The sequence below is a fragment of the Aquarana catesbeiana genome, linkage group LG06, assembly GCF_042186555.1.
Source record: "Aquarana catesbeiana isolate 2022-GZ linkage group LG06, ASM4218655v1, whole genome shotgun sequence".
Taxonomy (NCBI): domain Eukaryota; kingdom Metazoa; phylum Chordata; class Amphibia; order Anura; family Ranidae; genus Aquarana; species Aquarana catesbeiana.
Window position 1 is genome coordinate 71,948,777 of NC_133329.1, and position 24,193 is coordinate 71,972,969.

General features: G+C 38.3%; 1 protein-coding gene across 1 annotated transcript in view; it reads left to right on the forward strand.

Annotated features, from left to right (window-relative positions):
• LOC141147984 (uncharacterized) overlaps window positions 1-24,193 on the forward strand; it is a gene marked incomplete at its 3' end in the record, with an annotated part of 183,235 nt that overhangs the window by 134,291 nt on the left and 24,751 nt on the right. The window contains 4 exon segments of the mRNA XM_073635139.1: window positions 3,242-3,538; window positions 8,947-9,300; window positions 12,850-13,155; window positions 17,057-17,401. Of these exon segments, the coding sequence (XP_073491240.1) occupies window positions 3,242-3,538; window positions 8,947-9,300; window positions 12,850-13,155; window positions 17,057-17,401 (1,302 nt within the window).

Genomic DNA, 24,193 nt, shown 5'->3' on the forward strand with positions numbered 1-24,193 from the left:
ATCCTTTAACCCCCCCTGGCGGTATTCCCGAGTCTGGCTCGGGTTGGATTTTACATACCAAAAGCGGTATCCCCGAGCCAGACTCGGGATTGCATCGCAGGATCCAGGAAGAGTTTACTTACCTTGTCCCCTGGATCCTGCGATGTCTCCCCGCTGTGATCGGCGAGCCGCCGTGTCTCGCTCGATTCACAATGCCGAGCTCCGTTCCCTTCGACCGTTGCAACGCACGGGGATGGAGTTCGGCGGTAAATTCAAAAGTGAAACACACAGTATAGATACAGCATACTGTAATCTTACAGATTACAGTACTGTATCAAATAACTACACATCCCCTTTGTCCCTAGTGGTCTGCCCAGTGTCCTGCATGCAGTTTTATATATATAAAACTGTTCTTTCTGCCAGGAAACTGGAGATTGTCCATAGCAACCAAAACTGTCTCTTTACATCAAAAGTGGCTTTAGACCAGCTAGAAAACAGCAATAATAAATTAGAATCACTCGCAGAATTGAGCGATAGTGATTTGTGGGGAGATCCGTCATCAAACACTAAAAGTAACGAAAGCTAAAATTCTGCAACTGAGCAAATTTCAGTGTTTTTGATTTGATTACATTATTATATAATTTTTATTATTATTATATTATTATTTGTTATAATTATTTATAGTTATTTATTATATTATAATTTTTTATTTCGTTTTTCAAACTTTATCATACCCGGGATGTCTACTAGACTCTTGTTTGGACAGATTTAAGTGAACTATTCCTAAGAATTACAGGCCTACAATATAAAACGCCAAATTTCTGTGCAAAATAATGGTACCGCTTTCAGCACCTAAAATCAGAAATAATCATACCGCCAGGGAGGTTAAAATATCCATTGTATCAGCAATAATAAAGCTAAACTCTGTGAAGACACAAAAGACACAAAGGAACACAGCTCTCTGTTCACTACTACATCATTACATTTATTTTTATTAAATACAAGCAGTGAAAATACCAGAATCTTAATATATGCAGTCCCATGTACAGCAGGGCTCAGACTGGGAGAGGTAGAAGAAATACAAGGAATGCTTTTGTGATTGGCTGACTGATTTTCTCTGAAGTCTGCACTAAGATTCTAATAATATAAAAGCTAAGTTGGATTTGTTTTTCTTAGCACAGTTTCACTTCCTGCACAGAACTCATCACATTGGAGAGATACAGCCCAAGAGGAGGGTACACCCCCCTTCTGCAATGTCAGCCAGCCCACCCCCCACCCCCCATTACCCCTCACCTCCTGAAATGTCAGCCAGCTCACACACCCCCACTATCATCTAAACTCCCCCCTTTCTTCCCAAAATGTCAGCCATCCCCACCATTACCCAACACCCATAAAATGGCAGCCAGCCCCCACCCCTTTCCTATGCCTAAATAATCACCCCCACCCCCCTCCGATAATTTCGGCCATCACCACACACACTATTACCCCAAACCTCCATGCATTCTTAGACAGACCCCCCACTGCACTCAAACAAACTGCCCCCCTGAACCGCACCTGCAGCCCTCCTCTCACCACCCAATGATCCCACACCCCACTTTCTTTCAGTACTTACTGCCTTACACCCCCACTCCTTTTAGATTACCACCATCCCTGCAGCCTTAGCATTCATTGCACCTGCACCCCCCTCTTCTCTCACCATCCACCATGCTGGAGCCCCCACTACTCAAACCAACAACAGAGCCTGCAACCGCCTCCCCCCACCATGTTGCACCTGCCATCTCTCAGCACTCACAGCACCTGCAGCTATATATTTTTCACCACCTACTATGGGTGCCGCCCACCATGCCTTCAATCTCCCTTCTCTCACCAACCAACTTCACTTGTAAGCCCCACTTTTCTTACTAGTCACTATCCCTACACCACCTTCTCTCAGCACCACATCTGCCGCTTCCATTCTATCAGTATCCACTGTGCCTTCAACCCCAATTTCTCTAACTACCCACTACATCTGATCTCCCCCTTCTCTCACCACCCTCTGAGCCTGCACCCCTTTTCTCTCACCACCCTCCAAGCCTGCACCCCTTTTCTCTCACCACCCTCCAACCCCACAACCCTTTTCTCTCACCACCCTCCAAGCCTGCACCCCTTTTCTCTCACCATCCTCCAACCCCACAACCCTTTTCTCTCACCACCCTCCATGCATGCATCCATCACACCTGTACTCCATGTTCCACCACGGCTCCTGTACTCTCCTTCTCACCACTACACTTGTGCAGCCTACCCCCATCTCACTACCAAAGTGATGCAGACACTGCAGCTTCCTTCATTAGAAGATTAAAGTGGTCCTAAAGACAAGACTTTTTTTACCTTAATGTATTCCTTGCATTAAGCTAAAAAAAAATTCCCAGTAATTGTATCACCCACTCACCCCCCTATATACCTACACGAGCCATCTCCCGATCCAGCACTGTGCCTCCCTATTCTATTCCTCCCGCCATTGACTCCTGCTGCTGTCAATCAAATCCTGTGAGGAGGGACCAGGAGTGGGGCCGAGCCGTGCTGTGTGTGTCTATGGATACACACAGCCAGGCTCAGGAACGAGCAAGAAGGTGTGCCACCATAACAGGCGGCTTGCTATGGGGGCACACAGAAGAGGAGGAACCAAGACTGCCAATGGGAGACCCCAGAAGAGGAGGATCGGGGCAGCTCTGTGCATTGCACAGGGCAGATAAGTATAACATGTTTATTATTTTAGAAAACAAATATTAAGTGCCGGTTCACACTGGTGCGATGCGAGAACACTGCGAATCCACTGCGTGTTCCTGCATCGCATGTCAGTTCACACTGCCATATGCGAATCGCTGGGGAGTGTCAATACATTGTTAACGACACCCCCAGTTCAGCTCGCATATCGCACTGTGAACTGACAGTTCGGACATGAATCGGATCGCATATGTGTGAACACACATGCGATCCGATTCTGGTCCGAACAGAAAAAAGGGTCCTGTGCGTGTTTGCACCGAATGCGGTGCGATATCAGCCATACTATCTCTATGGCTGATATCGCACCACACAGACATCGCATGTAATGTGAACGGCAGTGCGCTGCGAATTACATGCGATGTCTGTGCGATGTTTGGCATCGCACCAGTGTGAACCGGCACTAAGGGTTTACAACTGCTTCAAGAATGCACAAGGGGATTATATTGATAGAACGATGTAGGCAAATCATTTTTCTTTAATTTCATTCATTTCCTTCCAGTACCCCCCCAGGAGGCCAAAGATGTAAAATTCACTCTCCTCGGATCAGACCAAGTTCTCTGTTCTCTGAGTTTAATGAAGTTTTACCCCCAAAACATTAATATAACATGGAGCTATAAAGAACACCATACTAGAACTTTACCATCAATCAAGAAAATCATTCAGACTGACAATGAGAAAACATTTGATGCCATAAGTGAATGTACCGTTCCCTGGAAATATTTCTTATCCTCGGTGAGGGTGACCTGGACACACGACTCACTGAAGGAGGCCGGATACCGAGATCTGTCTATACCAGGTACTGCAATTTATACAATTATAATAAGTGCACTATACTGTATAAAAAGTAGAGCTAATTGAATGATATTTAATTTGCTAAAAGACTTTGTATCATAAACAATTGCCATGATTTTCCTTCCTTTTTTTTTTTTTGCTTTTCAATGCTGCTGATTCCTTGCAGCCTCTTTCAGCCACTTCCTGTCTACATCTCTCACCCCAGTGTCAGCTGCACATCATTGCTCTGGATTGGCTTTGTGATGGTGACAATGTATTTTTTTAATTATTAACCACTCATTATTAACCACTACAGCCCCGGAAGGTTTTACCCCCTTCATGACCAGGCCATTTTTTGCGATTCGGCACTGCGTTACTTTAACTGACAATTGCGCGGTCGTGCAACGCTGTACCCAATCAAAATTGACGTACTTTTTTCCCACAAATAGAGCTTTCTTTTGGTGGTATTTGATCACCTCTGTGGTTTTTATTTTTTGCGCTATAAACAAAAAAAGAGCGACAATTTTGAAAAAAAAACAATATTTTTTACTTTTTGCTATCCATATCCAATAAAAAATGTTCCCGGCAGTGCAGTCCCTCGCAACATGTATCATCATGTGACATCTAGGGATGCATGATTATCACTTTACTACTAAGAAAGTTAAGAGGGAGAATGAGAATCTGCTGCTGCTGGAAAGACCACGATTCTCAAGGTTGCATACGCCCACTGGATCACACTTGGTCTATTATCTTGTTGAAAAGAGGAACTTCTATACTTCCCATCTGATTCAGAGAGGGAGGAACATGTTGATGCTACACTAATAGAGGATCCTTGGTTTACACCTAAGACGATTGCCTTTACTATCTGATTACAACATACGTGTATAACCCATACAATGATGGTAAGGGTCAGTTTGTTTGGGTGACGGTGATGGTGTTCCTATCCCTTTCTGAGGTTTCTTCCATGGTGGATCCGGTCCGATAGACAATATGTATTCTAGGCATGTGCAATTCGTTTCGAATTCATTTTTTAACGAATTTCAACAAATTCGTTAATTCAGGAATATCCGAATTAACGAAAACCCGTTTAACGAATTTTTAACGAATATTCGTAAATTCGATAAAATTGGACATTCGTAAATTCGGGCATTCGTACATTCGCAATTTACATTCGTACATTCATACATTCGTACATTAGTAAATTAGTGAATTCGTAAATTTGTAAATTCGAAAATTCGGAAATCTGAAATAATAGTTAACTAATAATAACTTAACTATTAGTAATTACTAGTAACTTTTAATTTATAGGTATTGTAATTTCCTTTTAAATTTGGCTGTTAGTGAACGTAACACATACAAATTTATCTGAAGTTATGAATGATCCGAAAAAACGGAATGGAACGTAATGAATTAATAATAATAAATAACAATAATAATAATAACAACGTTTTATTATTATTATTATTAATTATTAATTTGTTCCGTTCCATCTGTTTAGATGCAGCATTCGTTTTGGATCATCAACTTCGGTTAAATTTGTATTTGTTACGTTCACTGACAGTCAAGTTTGAAAGGAAAATACAATACTTATAATTTAATAGTTAGTTACTATTTCAGATTTTTGAATTTTCGGGTTTTTGGATTTTCAAACTTCGAATTTACAAATTTCCGAATTTTCTAATTTACAAATGTACGATTTTACGAATGTATGAATTTACGAATGTACAAATGTAAAAATGTACGAATGTAAGAATGAACGAATGAACGAATGTACGAATGAACGAATGAACGAATGTTCGAATTACGAATGAACAAATTTACGAATCGCGATCATAACGAATGACCCGAAAAACGAAAAAAATAATAAACTAATGAAACGAAAATGAAAATAAACAAATTTTTTTGGTTGTGCACATGTCTAATGTATTCTGCTACATATTTTTGGTAAAAAAAATCCCAATAAGCGTATATTGATTGATTTACGCAAAAGTTATAGTGTCTACAAAATAGGAGAAAGATTTAGGGATTTTTAATTTATTTTTATTGTTTTTACTGGTAATGGCGGCAATCTGCGTTTTTTAGCGGGACTGCGACATTGCAGCAGACAAATCTGACCCTAAGTGACAGTGATACTTTTTGGGGACCAGTGTCACCAATACAGTGATCAGTGCTATAAAAATGCACTGATGAATGTATAAATAGCACTGGCAGGGAAGGGGTTAACACTAGGGGGTGATCAAAGGGTTAAATGTGTTCCCTAGGGCTGTGTTTCTCAACTCCAGTCCTCAAGGCGCCCCAACAGGTCATGTTTTCAGGCTTACGATTATTTTGCACAGGTGATTGGATCAGTTTCACTGCCTTAGTAATTACCACAGCCGTTTCATCTGAGGGAAATCCTGGGTGGCCAGCGGACATCGCGGCCGCTGGGCACGCGCATCGGCTCCCGAGCCGCACCGCGCCCTGTATCTATTTCACGAAACAACATACAGGTACGTCGTTTCGCACAATAGAGCCGCCCTGCCGCAGTATATGTGCGGTGGGCGGTCTTTAAGTGGTTAAATACAAGGCTTCCTCTGCTTGGCTGAGGTGGAGATTGTGACATCATCCACCCGCCTCTCCAGCTCTCAGCCTCCTCCAAACTCCTTTTTTTTTTTTTTTTGACATGTGATCTGACTTCCTATTAGAGGGCGGCTACATTCGTTCTCCATGGTCCCCCTGTATGTAGGAATGTAGCCATCCTCTCTTCCTCGCTCCCAAGATGGACTATGGATTATGGGATGTGTAGTGTGTATAGAGCAATGTATATGACTGTAACTAAGACACACTTCTTATTCCAGACAAGTGGAAGTGAGGGTAAAACGGAGAGGTTCCGGAGCTCATAGGGGACGTTAAAAGGAGACAAAGACAGTAAGAAACAATTTCATAAAAAATTATTACAGGACCAGTAGATGGGGATGTGTATGGAATATTTTTGGAGAATAAAGCTGGCTATACAATTATACAGTTTTCTTGTTCAATTCCTTTAGATTTATTTTCAACTATGTAGAGCAAGGGGCTGTCTGATTACATACAATTTGAATGTGTTTAGGTTTGATCTCATATTATATGTCTTTGGTTAGGGTTGCATCGATATTGGTATCGGTGCTGATACTAGACATTAGTACAGGTATCGTTACTCATGCAAACGCACTGTTACTGAAATCGATACCTTCCGGCTCGGTTCTTTCAGCTGTCAGTGGGATTTCCCCGCTAACAGATGAAATGGAAAGAAAAGAATGCCGGCAATTTTTGGTTGTTAAGGAGCGGGGCTTTCCGTGTCATTACCAACCAATGACATTTCATCTGTCCGCGGAACATTTCATCTGTTACCGCCTCCTCCCCTCCCACCAGCTGTCACCCTCCTTTCCTGAAGAACAGAGCGAGCAGCGCCATCTAAGTGCAGTATGACCGTAATTTAACCACTTACACACCGCCTGCCGTCATTATACGGCGGCTCTTTAAAGAGGAGTAACATTGTTATGGCAGCAGATACCTGCCATAACCCCGGTATTCTCTTCTTCAGCGGGCGGTCCGCTTTCAGATAAAAGTTATCTCTGCGGCGGATTCACCACGAGATCGCTTTTATCGGGGGCGGGAGAGGCCCCCCCCTCCCGCCGCGCTCTGGGGGTTTCCGCCGCTTACCGGACCCGCCGGTAGCAGCAGAGACAATCTCGGCTGCTCCCTTGTGAGGCTGACTGCCGAGTGAGTAGAAGATGGCCCCCACTCGGCTCCATAGCATTGACTGGCGGAAGCGACGTCAAGCGTCACTTCCGCCCAATGCTCTTAAAGGAGATTTTTTTTTTTATTTTGTTCAAATTACATTTATTTATTAATTTTTTTTATTGCATTTAGTGTAAATATGAGATCTGAGATCTTTTTGACCCCAGATCTCATATTTAAGAGGTCCTGTCATGCTTTTTTCTATTACAAGGGATGTTTACATCCCTTGTAATAGGAATAAAAGTGACCCAATTTTTTTTTTTAAATTGTCAAAATAAAAAATAAAAAGTAAAATAAATAAGAAAAAACAAATACATTTATTTAAAGTGCCCGTCCTGCCGAGCTTGCGTGCAGAAGCGAACGCATACGTGAAAACGGTGGTCAAACCACACATGTGAGGTATCACCGTGATCATTAGAGCGAGAGCAATAATTCTAGCCCTAGACCTCCTCTGTAACTCAAAACATGTACCCTGAAGAAATTTTTAAACGTCGCCTATGGAGATTTTTAAGGGTAAAAGTTTGGCATGTTGGGTATCAATTTATCATCATCTTGAATAATATTTAAAAAAATTGGGCTAACTTTACTGCTCTTATTTTTTAATTTAAAAAAATGTATTTTTTTCAAGAAAAGTGCGCTTGTAAGACCGCTGCGCAAATACGGTGTGACATAAAGTATTGCAACGACCGCCATTATTCTCTAGGGTGTTAGAAAAAAAAATATAATGTTTGGTGGTTCCAAGTAATTTTCTAGCAAAAAAAAATGATATTAACACCGAGTCTGAAAAATAGGCCCGGTCGTTAAGTGGTTAATGTATAAAAGTTAAGAAATACACTCACAAGGTTAAAAATAATTCCAGCATAAACGATGAATGTGGAGTTCATCCACTATATTCTCAGGTGGTAGCCGCTGGTGATCAGGAACAAATTCTGATTTCTCCCTGTACTCCTAATCACCCCCCCACCTCCCAGGGAACACATTTAACCCCTCGATTGCCCCCTAGTGTTAACCCCTTCCCTGCCAATGTCATTTATACAGTAATCAGTGTAATTTTATAGCACAGATCGCTGTATAAATGTGAATGGTCCCAAAAAAGTGTCAAAAGTGTCCGATCTGTCGCAGTCCCACTAAAAATCTTTGATCACCGCCATTACTAGTAAAAAAATTAATTAATAATAAAAATGCCATAAATCTATCCCCTATTTTGTAGACGCTATAACTTCCACAAACCAATCAATATACGCTTATTGCGGGTTTTTTTTTACCAAAAATATGTAGAAGAATACATATTGGCCTAAACTGATGAAGACATTTTTTTTCTTAATTGGGATATTTATTATAGCAAAAAGTAAAAAGTATTGTTTTTTTTTTTTTTAATTGTTGGTCTTTTTTTGTTTATAGCGCAAAAAAATAAAAACCGCAGATGTGATCAAATACCACCAAAAGAAAGCTCTATTTGTGGGAAAAAGAAGGACACCAATTTTGTTTGGGTACAACGTTGCACGACCACGCAATTGTCAGTTAAAGTAAAGCAGTGCCGTATCACAAGAATGGCCTGGTCATTTAGGGGGCAAATCTTCTGGTCCTTAAGTGGTTAACTGCAAACCATGCAGCTAGAGTTACAAAGCCAATCAAATGGTTATCAGTGTTTAATCAATGTGGTTTGATTTACAGATATTCCCTGGCACCCAGTGATAGAAGAAATAGACAAATTGCCAATACTTGAGAACACCGAGGCCAACCTGCAGTATAAAATCTCTCAGTATCTCTCACCAAGTGACCTCTCTGTGACTTGGCAGAAAAAAGAGAAGAATGGAAATCTGACACATCTTCCAAAAAATAGTTCAAAATATAAACCAAATACCTCCAGGCATCAGTTACAAGCAGATAACACATACAGCTGTACAACAAGTTTACTGATCACCCCAAGACTTCCAGATGACCAGGGGTCAGAGTTCATCTGCCGAGTGAAGCACCCCAGCCTGAAGACGCCTATAGAAAGAAGTACAGGACCATTACTAGTCTGTGGTGAGTTTCTATTGGGATAAGATGCAGTGGGGGGAAGCCATGGTCAACTGTCAAAGTACCATCCTTATCCCTCATGTTTTTTTTTTTTTTTTTTTTTAATATTGTTCAAGGTGATCAACTAAATAAGTTAAAATTAAATAATAATAAAAACAGCAAAAAACACAACACCTAATATATTTATTCACACTTTCCCAGTAACACAGAACGAACGTGAATCATCATGCACATGGGGGCTGATTTACTAAATCAGTAGAACATGTTCACTTTCAAGACTTAACAAAAGATCATTTTTATTTATCTCAGTGAACGAGGTGAAGCCAAGAAAAAAAAAATCACTTTTTAGATCATGTGTAACAAAAAAAAGAACTGATTATTTCTCACACATGATTGGATTACTGAAGTCAGCACTTCAACTCATTGACTGAACTAAGTGAAAATTTGCAAAGAGAAAGTTCATGTAGTTTAGTGAATGAGGTGAAGTTGTTTCCAATATTTTTATATCCGATCTTGTGCAATAAAAACTGCCGTTTTTTTTTCTTGAACATGATTGGGTATCCTTTGCATAGTGAATTTTCACTTTGTTTCTCCTCATTGACTAATATAAATGAAAATCAATTTACAATGTTCTACTACTTTAGTTAATTGGGGTAATTATGTTCAGTTCATTTCTAATTATATACAGTATGCATGGGTGTCCGCAGAACTTTTTCCGGGGGGGGGGGGGGGGCATCATTTTAGGGTCATACATGCTCCGCCCCTTTTCAACAATGTCATTATCACATTATCACGGTCAGACTGTGAACATAGTACAGGAGATGGTCAGAGTCTCCTCTGTACTATGTCCGCAGCCTTGAAATGCAGCCTGATCAGTGCCCATAAAATGCAGCCTTACCAGTGCCCATGAAATGCAGCCTTACCAGTGCCCACGAAATGCAGCCTTACCAGTGCCCACAAAATGCAGCCTGATCAGTGCCCATGAAATGCAGCCTTCCTTACCAGAGTGCCCATGAAATGCAGCCTTACCAGAGTGCCCATGGAATGCAGCCTTACCAGAGTCAGTGCCCATGAAATGCAGCCTTATCAGAGTCAGTGCCCATGAAATGCAGCCTTATCAGAGTCAGTGCCCATGAAATGCAGCCTTATCAGAGTCAGTGCCCATGAAATGCAGCCTTATCAGAGTCAGTGCCCATGAAATGCAGCCTTACCAGAGTTAGTGCCCATGAAATGCAGCATTATCAGAGTCAGTGCCCATGAAATGCAGCCTGATCACACAGTTTGCCGATCTCCCGCTCTGTCACAGAGCTTGGATTCGAATATCCCCACGGCCACTGTAACAAAGTCCCGCCTCCTAGACCCGGCTCCTATGATACACGTCACACTGATTCTCTGTCCCGTCATTAGATCAGTGTTTCATCTATCACAGGAGCCGTGTCTAGGAGGCAGGACTTTGTTACATCGGGCGCGAGGATATTAGAATCCAATCTCCGTGACAGAGTGGGAAATCGCTGCTCTGTGTGATCAGGTTGCATTTCGTGGGCACGTGACACAGCGGGAGATCGCCGCTGTGTCTGTGTGTGACACTGTGACTGATGTACACAAGGAGGGGGGAGGGGAGGACTCTGGCACTTGAGCTTCGGTGCCCTCCCTCTGCCTCAGCCTGCGGCGCTGGGAATGGCCCTGGATCTGATCCCTAATTCCAGGGGGCACTTGACCCCCCTCCCCCCCCCTTGCGGATGCCCTTTACAGTATGTAGTGTTGATTTACTACAATTATCTACTGTACATCTGTTTCATATGTATCTGATGAGTCTTTGTTTGGCTGTCTTGGAAAAATGTAAATGCTAACCATGAAATTGTTAAAGGTTGAAGTGAATGGATGCCAGACAACTCACTGCCTATTATATTGTAAAGAGTGTAGATTTTATTCAGTATCTACAACCAGGAGAAGCACCAAGCCAAATGGCAAAAGAGCCCAAAAAGCTTCAACTTTTCCCCGTGAGATCACATAAACCCACCAACATGTTTTTGCAGACAAACACCTCCCTCTTCATCAAGGCTTGAAATTAAGTCTGAGCTTATCTGGACTGCTAGACAGGTTTTACTAAACGGATCTCTTTTAGTTAGAATTGGATAAATCAGAAGAATCAGTGCAAAGGTTTGCCAATGATAGTGGCAGTAGTACTAAGCAATAATGATACTGCCACTACCGCTGGCACACCTTTGCACTGATTCTCCTTATCTACCTTATTCTAACTGCCAGAAATCAGTTTAGTAAAGTTCGTTTTTAAGTCCACTAAAGCTTGGACTTGATTTCAAACCCTAATTAAGAAGTGAAATGGTTTGGCCCCCAAGACGCATTGGCTGTTTTACATGATCTTGCTGTGAACCATTAAAGCATTTTGGACTCTTTACCATTTGGTTTGGTGCTCCACCTGTTCACCTATACATTCAGTGACATTCTGGGTATCCAATAGGCTCCATTCATACCTGAGCGCATCAATTTATTGGCATTTTGGGGCTTTTTTTATTCTTATTTGCAGCTTTTTACAAGCTTTTTTAAAATCGTTTTAGAAGCGCATTACAAGCGTTTTACAGCTTCAGGTGTTTTTGCTTAGCCAACAGAAAGCACTAGGGGAAGGAGCGGGAGATGAAATTAGGGGTGGAGAGCGGCTATTTGAGCAGAAAATGCTCATAAAAACACTCAAGTCAGGCATTTCTATTGAAGTCTATGGGGTCAAAAACGCTTGTAATCTGCCAAAAAGAAGCTCATGTACTTTTTTGAGCGACAACCATTTTGCTTCAGGCGACAGAACACTCAGATGTGAACGTTGAGCGTTTTAAAGCTACAAGCTTCAAGCAGAAAATCACTCAGATGTGAACGGGGCCTTAAGAGAGTAGCCTTGTTTCATGTGAATTGTCTCATCAGAGCCAGTGAGCCTGCTGAATGAGTATGTTCTCTTCATTACTTTGATCAAATAAGTTGAACTTGGAGAGCCTTTTGGAGTTATCTTTTCAGAGATCTTGGACACTGTCACCCTTTTCCTAACATCATCACCAGCAAAAGTAATAGATAAGTAGATACGTTTACCCAGCAGGTGAATCGGCACAGTAGATTGACTGATGCGAGGAAATTATTCAGATCATCACTAGTGTTTGATGGTCCTGATCACACTAATCTACTTTGGAACAGCTATGTTGATCAGTATTTCCTTTACTGTCCCTCCCATGTTCTTGCAATGATATTTAGTTGCCTAGTTAGGTTTGAGAACCAAGGACTCTGCTAAAAAGAAGGTCAGTATATTTTACATTGTTATCACGTTACTGTGTTGTTCTGCATCTCTTTGGGTAAAGAAGGGCCAACCGTGTTCCCTTAGAAAGTAGAATTCTCCTCCATCAATACCTCCAAACCCACTGCTATTACACACACGCACTTGTGCGCGCACACACACACACACACACACACACTTTCATCTAATGCCTAACATGGATTTAGTTCTATAAATTAGGAAACAAATGGTTTATAATATTTAACAAATATGTTTTTGTCCAGCTTGTCCCAGAATTCAGGATCCTATACAATGGTCTCTTACAAATAGAGGAGAAGCTGTCTTGTGTCTCCATCTGTATACATTTTATCCAAAATATATAGCAATTAAATGGACCTGCAGTTGTGGACGATTATTGACATCAGAGGATCATTGGGAGACCAATTCCAACTCAACGTTTAATATGACAAGTAATTGCAGAGTTCCTTTGGAACACATGATACATCCAAATCCTACATTCAAGGTGATCTGGAAGCATGATGACACTATGACTGATCCCGAGTCAAGAGAAGTGTCATTAGGAGATACAGGTACGTGATGACATTTATCTCACTTCTTATGCAATGCCATATTCTGTCACGAGGGTAGAAGTACCATCAAGAGCCAATAAGGAGTCCTCATCACATGGGTATGGAGTACAAACAAACTTTTGAAAAGGATGAAACCAGCCTGGAGAAAATACAGTCTATAGACGGGAAAATTCATCCAACTCATCCAGTTGTTTTTTTTTCACCCCCATCCAACCCAAAAGTCTCTTTCTGTCACTTATTGTAAAAAAAACACATACAGTATGTACAAACTGATGGTGTACAGGACAGGATGTGCCTCTAGAGTCCACAGTGAAACAACATAGTCCAAAATGAAAGTTCATCTGGAGAAAATCAGCACTAGAATGCAGCTTTTTAGAGACATGAGGGAATCTCTGCAGCAACAAGAAAAAACAAACAAAGGCACCACTCTGTGTGCAGCAATAAAAACAGAATATTTATTAAAACAGGACAATTGACAACTCACATTAGTGAAGGAGAAAAGCACTTAACACATCCTAACAGATCGGTCTAGCCCGGGACATCCAGAGGGATGTTTCTTTTTTACTTACTGTAAAAATCCTATTTTACATACCTTGTCCCTGCAGTTCTTTAGCCAGTCCACTGTTGTCAGAAGTTTTTCCTTGTGATCAGTGGGTGATTCTTACTCATGGGTAGCATGGTGCTCATGTAATGATATTCAGGAGTAATGTAAGCCCAGGCTGGAGTCAGAGGGTAATTCCATGACAACCTGACCTCACAGAAAGTGGGTTAAATGATGGTGGGTGTCATTCAACCTGACAGATTAGTGGCATCTAGTGGTGGAGAAGTCTTATTGTGGGAAAGGGGGGGGGAGTGCTGAAGAGGAGGAGAGTATTGCAGTCATTGCTGCTTTAATATTGTTATTCATACTGAGCTGCATATTTTATTATTTAAAAGGAGGAAAGGAAGTTGGGCGTTAACAATAGTAAAGAAAGTATAATTCTTATAGCATAAAAATTGGTTTATGGTTACATTTAGGCTAAAATGTAAATACCTATTTTACGTACATCCATATTTATTGGCTAAAATATATAACAGAGAACAATATGTTACATAGAGGTGTTTTAAAAAAAGTAAATTGTATCATATTTTTATAGCAATAAACAGCGACCTGTGAGCCCAGTAACAGCAGGCTTTGATGTAGAGGTGAGCTCAGTGTGGAGCTGGGTTGCCTCCCTTCAGCCTGCAGTAAAAAAATTCAAACTTCATGCTGAACAACCATCGGACATCACTGGCCATGATGTGAGCGGTTCTTTAACTTTAGCAAGATGGGGCTGCATTCAAAGCACTTTTATTTAATGAAATATGTGAGTGCAACCATTGTGAAAGGATCGTAGGAAATTACTGCGCTAAACCCAAAATATGTGAAAAAAGCTGCTAACACTTAAAGTCCAAAACAGAATAGAAATAATAGTGTAGCGCTAAAAAAAGATAAACTGAATAGTATATATGCATAACATATAACCAATAAAGTGAACAAACAAAAATCCAATGTTCTCTGTTATGAACTGAAGAAAAATTGAATTTCAAAAGGAATTGTCCATCTAATACATAATGGTGAGTCTTCAAGTGAATATAGTGCAGACAAAATGAAACTGGCTGAAGCTTATAAATGTGAAGAAATCCTCTGTCATAGTAATGTAGATGGGTACTCTTACCGGATATGGTGGACCCACCTACCAGCGGTAGTGGGTCAATCAGGCTTATGTGGGTCGAATGCCTCACGGTTTAGGTTAGGCAGGAAAGGGATGACTTCAAACAGGATGCAAGCACTCTTCAGCGGTGATGATCCAAACAGGGTTACCAGAATCTCTGTGGTTCTCCAACGTATAACAGGACACTCCACTCTGTGGAAGAGCCTTCAGGAGGTCGGGATAAATTCAGCAAAGCTCAATCCACCGGGGTGAAAATAAAAAAGGCTCTGTATGGTGCAGGTCAAAAACCGGAGAGGTTTTTATTTAATAATGAGAAATAAAGGGTAACAATCAGCGCAAACACATATAAAGAATCACAAAAATGCAAGCTGAACACTACAGGTAATATGCCTGAGAGATAACAAAAAATAATACAGGGTAAGTACAGCGCAAAATTATAAACCAAATAATCCAATAGAAATGAATATATTCCCCAATAGTCTATCAGGACAAATCCATATAAACTTCAAATGACAGGAATCGGTCTTGCATACAATATCCAATTGCGCTTACCAGAGATAGTGGACCTCTGCAAAGCAGGGGTCAAACTCACATGTATCCCCTCAGGGATGATGATTTTCCCGGTGGTGTCAATGGAGAAGATCACTGCAGTATGGAGATCCAGATATCCAGAGCAGTGAGACAGCCTTCCGACAGGGAAATACCAAAGATGTGAACCGCCAAATTGGAGATGTAGAAACAGACCGCTAAGGATGTCAAAATCTGATTTCTGCTTGTTTTCAGCCTGTTATTTTCCCATGTACATTATCACTCCATTTCAAAGAAAACAACAGGCTGAAAACAAGTAGAAATCAGATTTTGACATCTTGGAGTGGTCTGTTTCTACATCTCCAATTTGGCGGTTCACATCTTTGGTATTTCCCTGTCGGAAGGCTGTCTCACTGCTCTGGATATCTGGATCTCCATACTGCAGTGATCTTCTCCATTGACACCACCGGGAAAATCATCATCCCCGAGGGGATACATGTGAGTTTGACCCCTGCTTTGCAGAGGTCCACTATCTCTGGTAAGCGCAATTGGATATTGTAAGCAAGACCGATTCCTGTCATTTGAAGTTTATATGGATTTGTCCTGATAGACTATTGGGGAATATATTAATTTCTTTTGGATTATTTGGTTTATAATTTTGCGCTGCACTTACCCTGTATTAGGTTTTTATTTAAAATTACGGTACATCAAAATAAATGAGTACATAACACCGGTGATCACAGGTATAAAAATTTAAAGAAGAGCAATATGGGGAGCAAGCATAGAAATCCTGACATGTTTTGTTTCAAAAGGACTTCAACTGGGGCATTAAAGTGCAACCATTGTTGACTTTAATACTTTGATCATTAAATGTTTAACTGTGCAAGGCGAGCGCTTCTGTTTTTCTCTTGTTTATTTTTTGTTCATCCATTCAAACTGCATGTTCTCAGACTATATTCTCTGAATATTGAATGTGTAAATAGGCAAAATACTGCATTAGAGTCACTAGATGGCTCTCACTACCATAGAAAAAAAAAGTATGCTCTTCGGCTCCATCTAATGGCCACCATTTGGTATTTTACCCATTCACACATTCTATCTGCAGAGCATATAGCAAGAGAACATTTGATGTTGCCCCATTTACATGCAGCTTCAATGGATAAACTGCTATGCTTTTTTTTTCATAAATACACCTCATAGTCTCTTGCTCCTTGGGGTATTGTAGGTGTTATGAAGGCCTAGAGTCTTTGTATATTTAACCTGTCAGACAATCCAAGTATGGTTAAAATAAAATGCTGCTTAAGTAAATCCCACACCACTCATAAATAAAATGATGTACTCTAATATCTTATATTGTGTGATAGCATGCTAATAGCCTAGTAAGCACACAAAAGAAAATCAGAAGTATGTTCTTGAAATGTACATGCTGTATTTTTTTAGACATTTTCAGTTTGTATTGCTCTTTATGAATCCATATGGTGTCAGACCTGTATTGTTTTACAGTAGTGACTGCACAGTTTTAAAACCCATCCAGGGGTCACATTCAGATTATGCACCAGTGCAACAATTTATTTTCACCACTATTACATTTTTATTTTTTGAAGAGTAAGTTTGAATTTGGGTATTTGTGGTTATGTTGGTTAATTCTCTGATATTTCTGGATCTCTTATTATTTTCAGATTTTCCGTGGCGTCCTGAAGTTACAGAACTCTCCAATCCAGTTCTGTTATTTGGTCGGTTGGTGACAGTGCAGTGTGAGATCTCTAATTTCTTCCCCAATGATCTGACTGTGATGTGGTCTGTGAAGGAGAGAGGAAGTCAGGAATATGTCCCGCTGAATCCGAGGAAACCCTACAAGATCGTGATCTCCCAGCTACAATACTCTGATTCTGGATCCTCCTGTACCGCCTCTGTAGAGTTCATCCCATCCTCCTCTCACCATGGGGTTATGTTCATGTGTAAAGTGCAACATCCCAGCCTGGAACATCCTATAGAGAGGATCACCAAACCACTATTTATAACATGTAAGTCTGTGTTTTATTCAAGGCTGAACTCCAGTCAGCTATAAACAACATAAGGCTCGGTTCGCACTGCTGTATGACCCCAAAGCCGTGCAGCTTGCTTGCGACTTCAGTGCAACTTTCATGCAACTTTGAGGATTTGCAACTTTTTTTTTTTAAATCTCTTTATTAATTTTCCAAAAAAATATAAATTACAACATGTATTTTCAATCTTCAACTTTATCCACTCTCGCAGGAGCTTTCACATAACTTTTATTAATAGTAGTTTTACCAGATAAAAAACATTCATTCTTCCCCTTAAACCCTTGTGTTGATGGTGTGGTTTGTTGTACCCCTTCGCTTTTCTATCCAGCATCTTGTTATTTTCTTTCTTACTATTCCAGCTGTTCACTCCTTAGTAGGGATGAGCCAAACACCCCCCCGGTTCGGTTCGCACCAGAACCTGCGAACGGACCGAAAATTCGCACGAACGTTAGAACCCCATTGACGTCTATGGGACTCGAACGTTCGAAATCAAAAGTGCTAATTTTAAAGGCTAATTTGCATGGTATTGTCCTAAAAAGGGTTTGGGGACCCGGGTCCTACCCCAGGGGACATGTATCAATGCAAAAAACTTTTAAAAACGGCCGTTTTTTCGGGAGCAGTGATTTTTATGATGCTTAAAGTAAAAAAAAAAAAAAGTGAAATATTCCTTTAAATATCGTACCTGGGGGGTGTCTATAGTATGCCTGTAAAGTGACGCGTGTTTCCCGTGTTTAGAACAGTCCCTGCACAAAATGTCATTTTTAAAGGAAAAAATCTCATTTAAAACTGCTTGCGGCCTTAATGTAATGTCGGGTCCTGGCAATATGGATGAAAATCAGTGAGACAAACGGCATGGGTACCCCCCAGTCCATTACCAGGCCCTTTGGGTCTTGTATGGATATTAAGGGGAACCCCGCACCCAAATTAAAATAAGGAAAGGTGTGGGGCAACCAGGCCCTATATACTCTGAACAGCAGTATACAGGCGGTGCAAACAAGACAGGGACTGTAGGTTTGTTGTTAAGTAGAATCTGTTTGTAATTTTGAATGGGTACATTTTTAACGTGTTTAGCTCCAGCCAAAAAATCTTTTTTAAGCTTTTTGGAAAACATAGGGAAGGGTTATCGCCCCTGTGACATTTGTTTTGCTGTCTGTTAGAAGATTTTAAGTTCATTATTATTTTAAGTGATAAAAGTTTCTGAAAAAAATATATGAAACACATAAATGTTATATGTAATTTGTGATTGTTTCTGAAGGTTAACAGGATGGAGGACAGAGGACAGAGGAGTGATTTAGCTGGGTAGATATTTCTATTTTGAGTTGCTATGTCAGGACAATGGGTGGAGTAATGTTGCTTATCTTTAGACTATAGCCATTTAAAGTATATATGCAAATATGGGTGTTACTAGGATATGCTGACATAACATTTTGAAACAGTATAAGAATGGATCAGATTCATGGTAGAATAGGAATGGAGTAGGGTTAACAAGAGAAAAGTAACCCAACACTTTGGAGAATGTAACATCAAGATGTCTCCTCCTCCTCCTCCTTCTGAGACCATCACCATGCCACATGTTATCGATGTAAGTCTGGTCTTTGCTTATCTTTCTGAACAAATAAACAACCTTTCTGGAAGCATCGTATGAACGAAGGATTCTTCAATTTCTACTAAGAAACTAATTCCTAAAAGTAAGTTGGAAATGCGGCCTTGGACAAAGTACAGAAACATATCTCCTATACACCCTACCCTCTAGGAGAGAGGACACTGATATTTATATAACATATAACACAAAGACATTGCTATACATCCAGAAACGCCCCTGAGAATAAGAATTGATAATATCTATAGTATTAGATATTTATACTTTTCTTTCAATGGCGAGCAAGCTAAAGTGGTCAATTTTTTCCCACTCCTTGACAAAGGGGGGAAACAAACACAATTTTGTGATTGATCAAGTCTCGGGAAAAAACGATCAAAGAACCTAGAAGGAGGCGTTTGCGTCAGATGTGGACAACAGTTCAATAAAAGTCGAGGGTGAGTTTTTCTATGTCTGTTTTCTCACCTCTAGCCAAAGTTTGTAACTTTGAAAAAAAACAAAAAAAGGAAGACCCAGCCTACGAAGTTGATTGACAAGGCCATTTGGACGGTATGCTTCAAGCTATTGTTGGAAATCCAAGACTTTGTTTGTGAAAACGTAACGTTACGTACGTGAAGATTTCTGCCAAGGTTAGTTCCTAAGAAGGTGAGAAAGTCTCACATAAGAAAATATTGGGTAGTTGCCCAATAAGAAAAAATGTTGAATCAGGAACTGAGACTTCACGTTATTTGAAAAAGCTACCATTGAGGTACAACAGGCAGATGTATGTACTATTTGGTAAGCTAAGATGAAAGTCGGATTTTGATGTTTGAAGATGGAAAGTCCAAGAATCAGGCAAAGAAAAATCAACAGGCAAGTACACTAAAGCACACTAAAGCACACTACAGCACACAATACAAGGAACAAGGCAAAAAGCTACAAGAAAATGATTCTTCCAAGAAAAAGCAACAAACGAAAGAAAACGCAACGAACGAAAGAAAACACTACAAACGAAAGAAAACGCTACAAACGAAAGAAAAAGCAACAAACTAAAGAAAAGGCAACGAACAACAAAGTTAAAGAACATTATTCATCTCTTGTTTTTTTTAAGTGCACACAGGACTATCATACTAACAAGGGGTGAGTGTGTTTGTTTATATAAAAGGGTAACATGGGATGGCTAACATCTCAAGGTTCAGAAGTATTTTCCTGTACCATCGGGAAATTGATACATTCCATATATATGGAATACAGGAATACATGCAGTAGTAAGGTAATTAATTAATGCCAGAGTGTAAAGAAGTTATTAAATAAGGAAACTATGTTTAATGCTGCATGTAAATGTTTATGAATATTTTAGCCCTGAAAAACAGAAATGTGTGTTATTACATGTGGTCATTCTAAAACACATATATAGGGGGCAGAAAAAAAAAAGTTTTCAGAGAAAAAAGTATTGATTAAGATTGTGGAAAGAACTGTATGAAATTGAGATTATGGAAAATAACATGGTGTTTAGTGTCTTACAAAAATCCTACAGATTTGGTTGTAAGAAATAATAAGTTAAGGATTGAACGATTTTTACAAAAAAATTCCAAACTTGGATTTGGTTATTAAATTAAAAGTAGTAGATTGTTCTAATTTATTTAAGACTACCCAGAGAAAATATTAAAATATGAAAGTTTTGTTCAATCTAAAAAAATTGTAAAAATAAGAATTGTTAAAAGTCTTTGTAAATGAGTATTTCTGGTAAAAGTAAGGATTTTGATTGAGGGAGGAGTTTTCTCGGGGATATGGCGAATCACAGGTCATGGGCAGGACCCAATCTGTGAGTTTCACGAGATTGTCTTCTAAACAATTTTTTTGTCATTACTATAATCAGGAAAGTCCTATAACGTAGTGTACATGATTTTTGGCAGATGTACAAACAAAATATGTTTAAAAAAGTGGTAAAAAGGTTAAACATTTTAAAAACGAAAAACGAGATTGTTACACAATTGTACAGTGTAGTGTATACAAAGCATGATAGCTAAGACTGACAGTAACAGATCATTCTCTGAAGAGTTTGTGACATAGGAGGAGTGTATTACCAACAGAGAAATGCAGATCAAGTTACACAGACTAGTCGTCATGTCATGACAGTTTTCACTTCTGTGGATCAAAGTCTTCCAAATATCTGGAAGAGGGTTCATAGATGAGAAAAATACATTTTTAAAAGGTATTATTACTTACTAAAGTAATTGTTTTTAAAAATTAAGATTTTTTGGGCCTTAATAATTTTTCTCGAGAGTTCATTGAGATTTTTGCAGATAAAGTATCTGAGTAAATTTTAATGAATTATATAGGCTTAATGTAGGGCAAATATTTTTTAATAACAAAATATAACATAATACAATAATTTGAAGATCTAAAGAAAGCCCGTATTAATTTAGTATTTTTTGATTAATATAGAGATCTCTCTCAGCCATTTTACATTTAAGTGTATGTGGGTGATGAGACAATTTCATTGGTATTTATAAAAAATGTGTTAGGAGAACATTGTCCAATGCTACAGATCTGAGACATTGTGGGTTTTGCACCATTTGTTTTGAAAACATCTTATGTTACACTAAAGGTGTTATTACAAGGAAAACAGAAGGTGTCAACATACACAGCTTTGTCTAGCGGCAACTGGATGTTAAAAAGATCAGTTGTAGTGGTATTTAAAAATACATGGGGATTAAATAGATGCAGTCTGAGGGATAGAACCACAGTTGTATAAATTAAGGAAAAAGTCACTTATTCAACTTTTAGTGGACGCATTGAAAGCTGAACTTAAGACTGCCATGTGTTTAGCAGTCAGAGTGACAGGCATGTGTGGTTCATTCAATCATACTGTGTGAGAGGAATGTTTTTGGTTCTGAAAAGAAATTTCAACATGATCAGATTTCTTTCAGAAATAGAATATTTGGGAAAGCCCAACCTAAATTGTCAGTGTAAAGGAAAAAATACAATAATCTGGTAAGATTATTCTTTTACAAGATTTAATATTAGTTACAGGATAAAGAGTGGGACTATGACACTTTGTCTTAGTTAGAGTCAGTACAGATTGATTATGGAGATAAAATTTATGGTAAAAAAAAAAAAATTGATTCCATCAAAAATGGATAGTTATTTTTAAATGAAAATATTTATTTTTGCATATCCAGGTACCTGACTGACTGACTGATTGATTTTTTTGTTTAAGCTAATGAAAGAAATTCTGAACTACTCATTTTAGAACCCTTTGTCATCAAACTTCTGAATATTGTTTTATTTGTTTATAGAACAATCCAATAGGAAAGAGTAACCTAATACTACAAAGTATTGAGGAATTTGGCAAATCTTTATAGATTGATTATATTAGTTTTTCTCCACCTGCTTAAGGAGGATACAAGGATTTTGTTTTTTTAGTTAATGTTTCTTTTTGATAAATTAATTGAGGTTATTCTAGAAAAAAAAATATTTTTAACAAAAGCTAAGTTGTTGTGAACTTATGTCATATTCCATTGGGGTTGGATTTCAAACCATGGAATCAGATTATGATTTAAAATTTTGTAGGACATGTATGCAATTTTAGGTATTTAGTAAAGTTTTTGTTTCTTATCATCTTAAGTACTCAGGTATTGTAGAACATATGATTAGTATTATAAAGTCTAAATAGGGTAAGATGATTCAAGAAAAAGATAAAGATTGGGTGACTTATTTACCTGCTACAGTTTTAGTTTAAAAACTTTATTATTTTCTAAACATAGGGTTTGTTAACTTTTTGAGTTAATGACAGGATGTCTTTTGAGATTAGCATACTCCGTTATTTTTATATAATCTGTTGTATAGAAAGAAGTGTGGTTGCAAACTTTGTAAACAACAGGTGCAGGTATTTCAGAAGTTTGTTCACAAATTATGGCAAGGCCTTTGCTAAATTTAAATAGAAATGATGTCTTGAATGAGATTTCTACTTCTAATGAGTATGTTTAGTAATTTATTCCAGTAGCTAAAGTTATGGTTAAGAATTATAGATCTGAAGGTACCAGGGATGCAAACAGAGATGTCAATTGGGATGCCAATTGGAAAGATTATTTTGTTATTTTTAAGGTACTTTGGAATTATAATTTTTTGTTTCTAAAGAATTGGTAATAAAATAAATAAAAATAATTGGTAAAAATAAGAATAAAATGGGTAAACATAGAAAGGATTATCAGTCTAGAATAGTTTATATTAAATAATGAAAATTACTTAGGAAAACATATTTATTTTTATAAGAATTTGATACTTGTTTTCATTTTCTTTTATAGATATGTCTTTCATTTCTAAATTTAAAGAACATGATTAGATAGATAAATAAATAGAAAAATAAATAGAAAGATAGAATATATAAAATATGACAATCAAATAATGGGAAAGTTTTATGTTTTTTATTTATCTACAGACGAGTAGATTATTTATTATGTTTATAATTGTTCTGTGTCAAGGATAATGTATAAAAACTTACATTGTAGAAGTTATTTGGTTATTGAAATTTCCAGGAATGGAAGAAATTTTATTTATTGATTAATAATTTATATTACGAAGCAATATAATTTGATTTTTCAAAGATATGTATTTCATCTTTATATTAAAATAATCAAATTATATGGTTAAAGTCATAAGAGTTTCACAGGAAGTTAAATACATTTATGAAGTTGAAGGAAGAAAATCTTTAATATTACATGATTTAGAATGAGAATTAAAATTAATAAATAATATAATAATTTAAATTTTCTCAATGGAATGAAATAGTTAAATATTTTTCATAGGGATATCTGAGTTTTGGAAAATGTTTATGTACAATATCTGACACACTAAATTGTATTACTGTTTATTGTATTGTATTAATGTTTATTGTATTGTTTGTATTGAAAATGTGGATCAGAGACATTTATTATTTAAGATGAATGCACTTATTATATCTGTTGATTATAGTGCATTGAGGGGGAATTGTTAGAAGATTTTAAGTTCATTATTATTTTAAGTGATAAAAGTTTCTGAAAAAAATATATGAAACACATAAATGTTATATGTAATTTGTGATTGTTTCTGAAGGTTAACAGGATGGAGGACAGAGGACAGAGGAGTGATTTAGCTGGGTAGATATTTCTATTTTGAGTTGCTATGTCAGGACAATGGGTGGAGTAATGTTG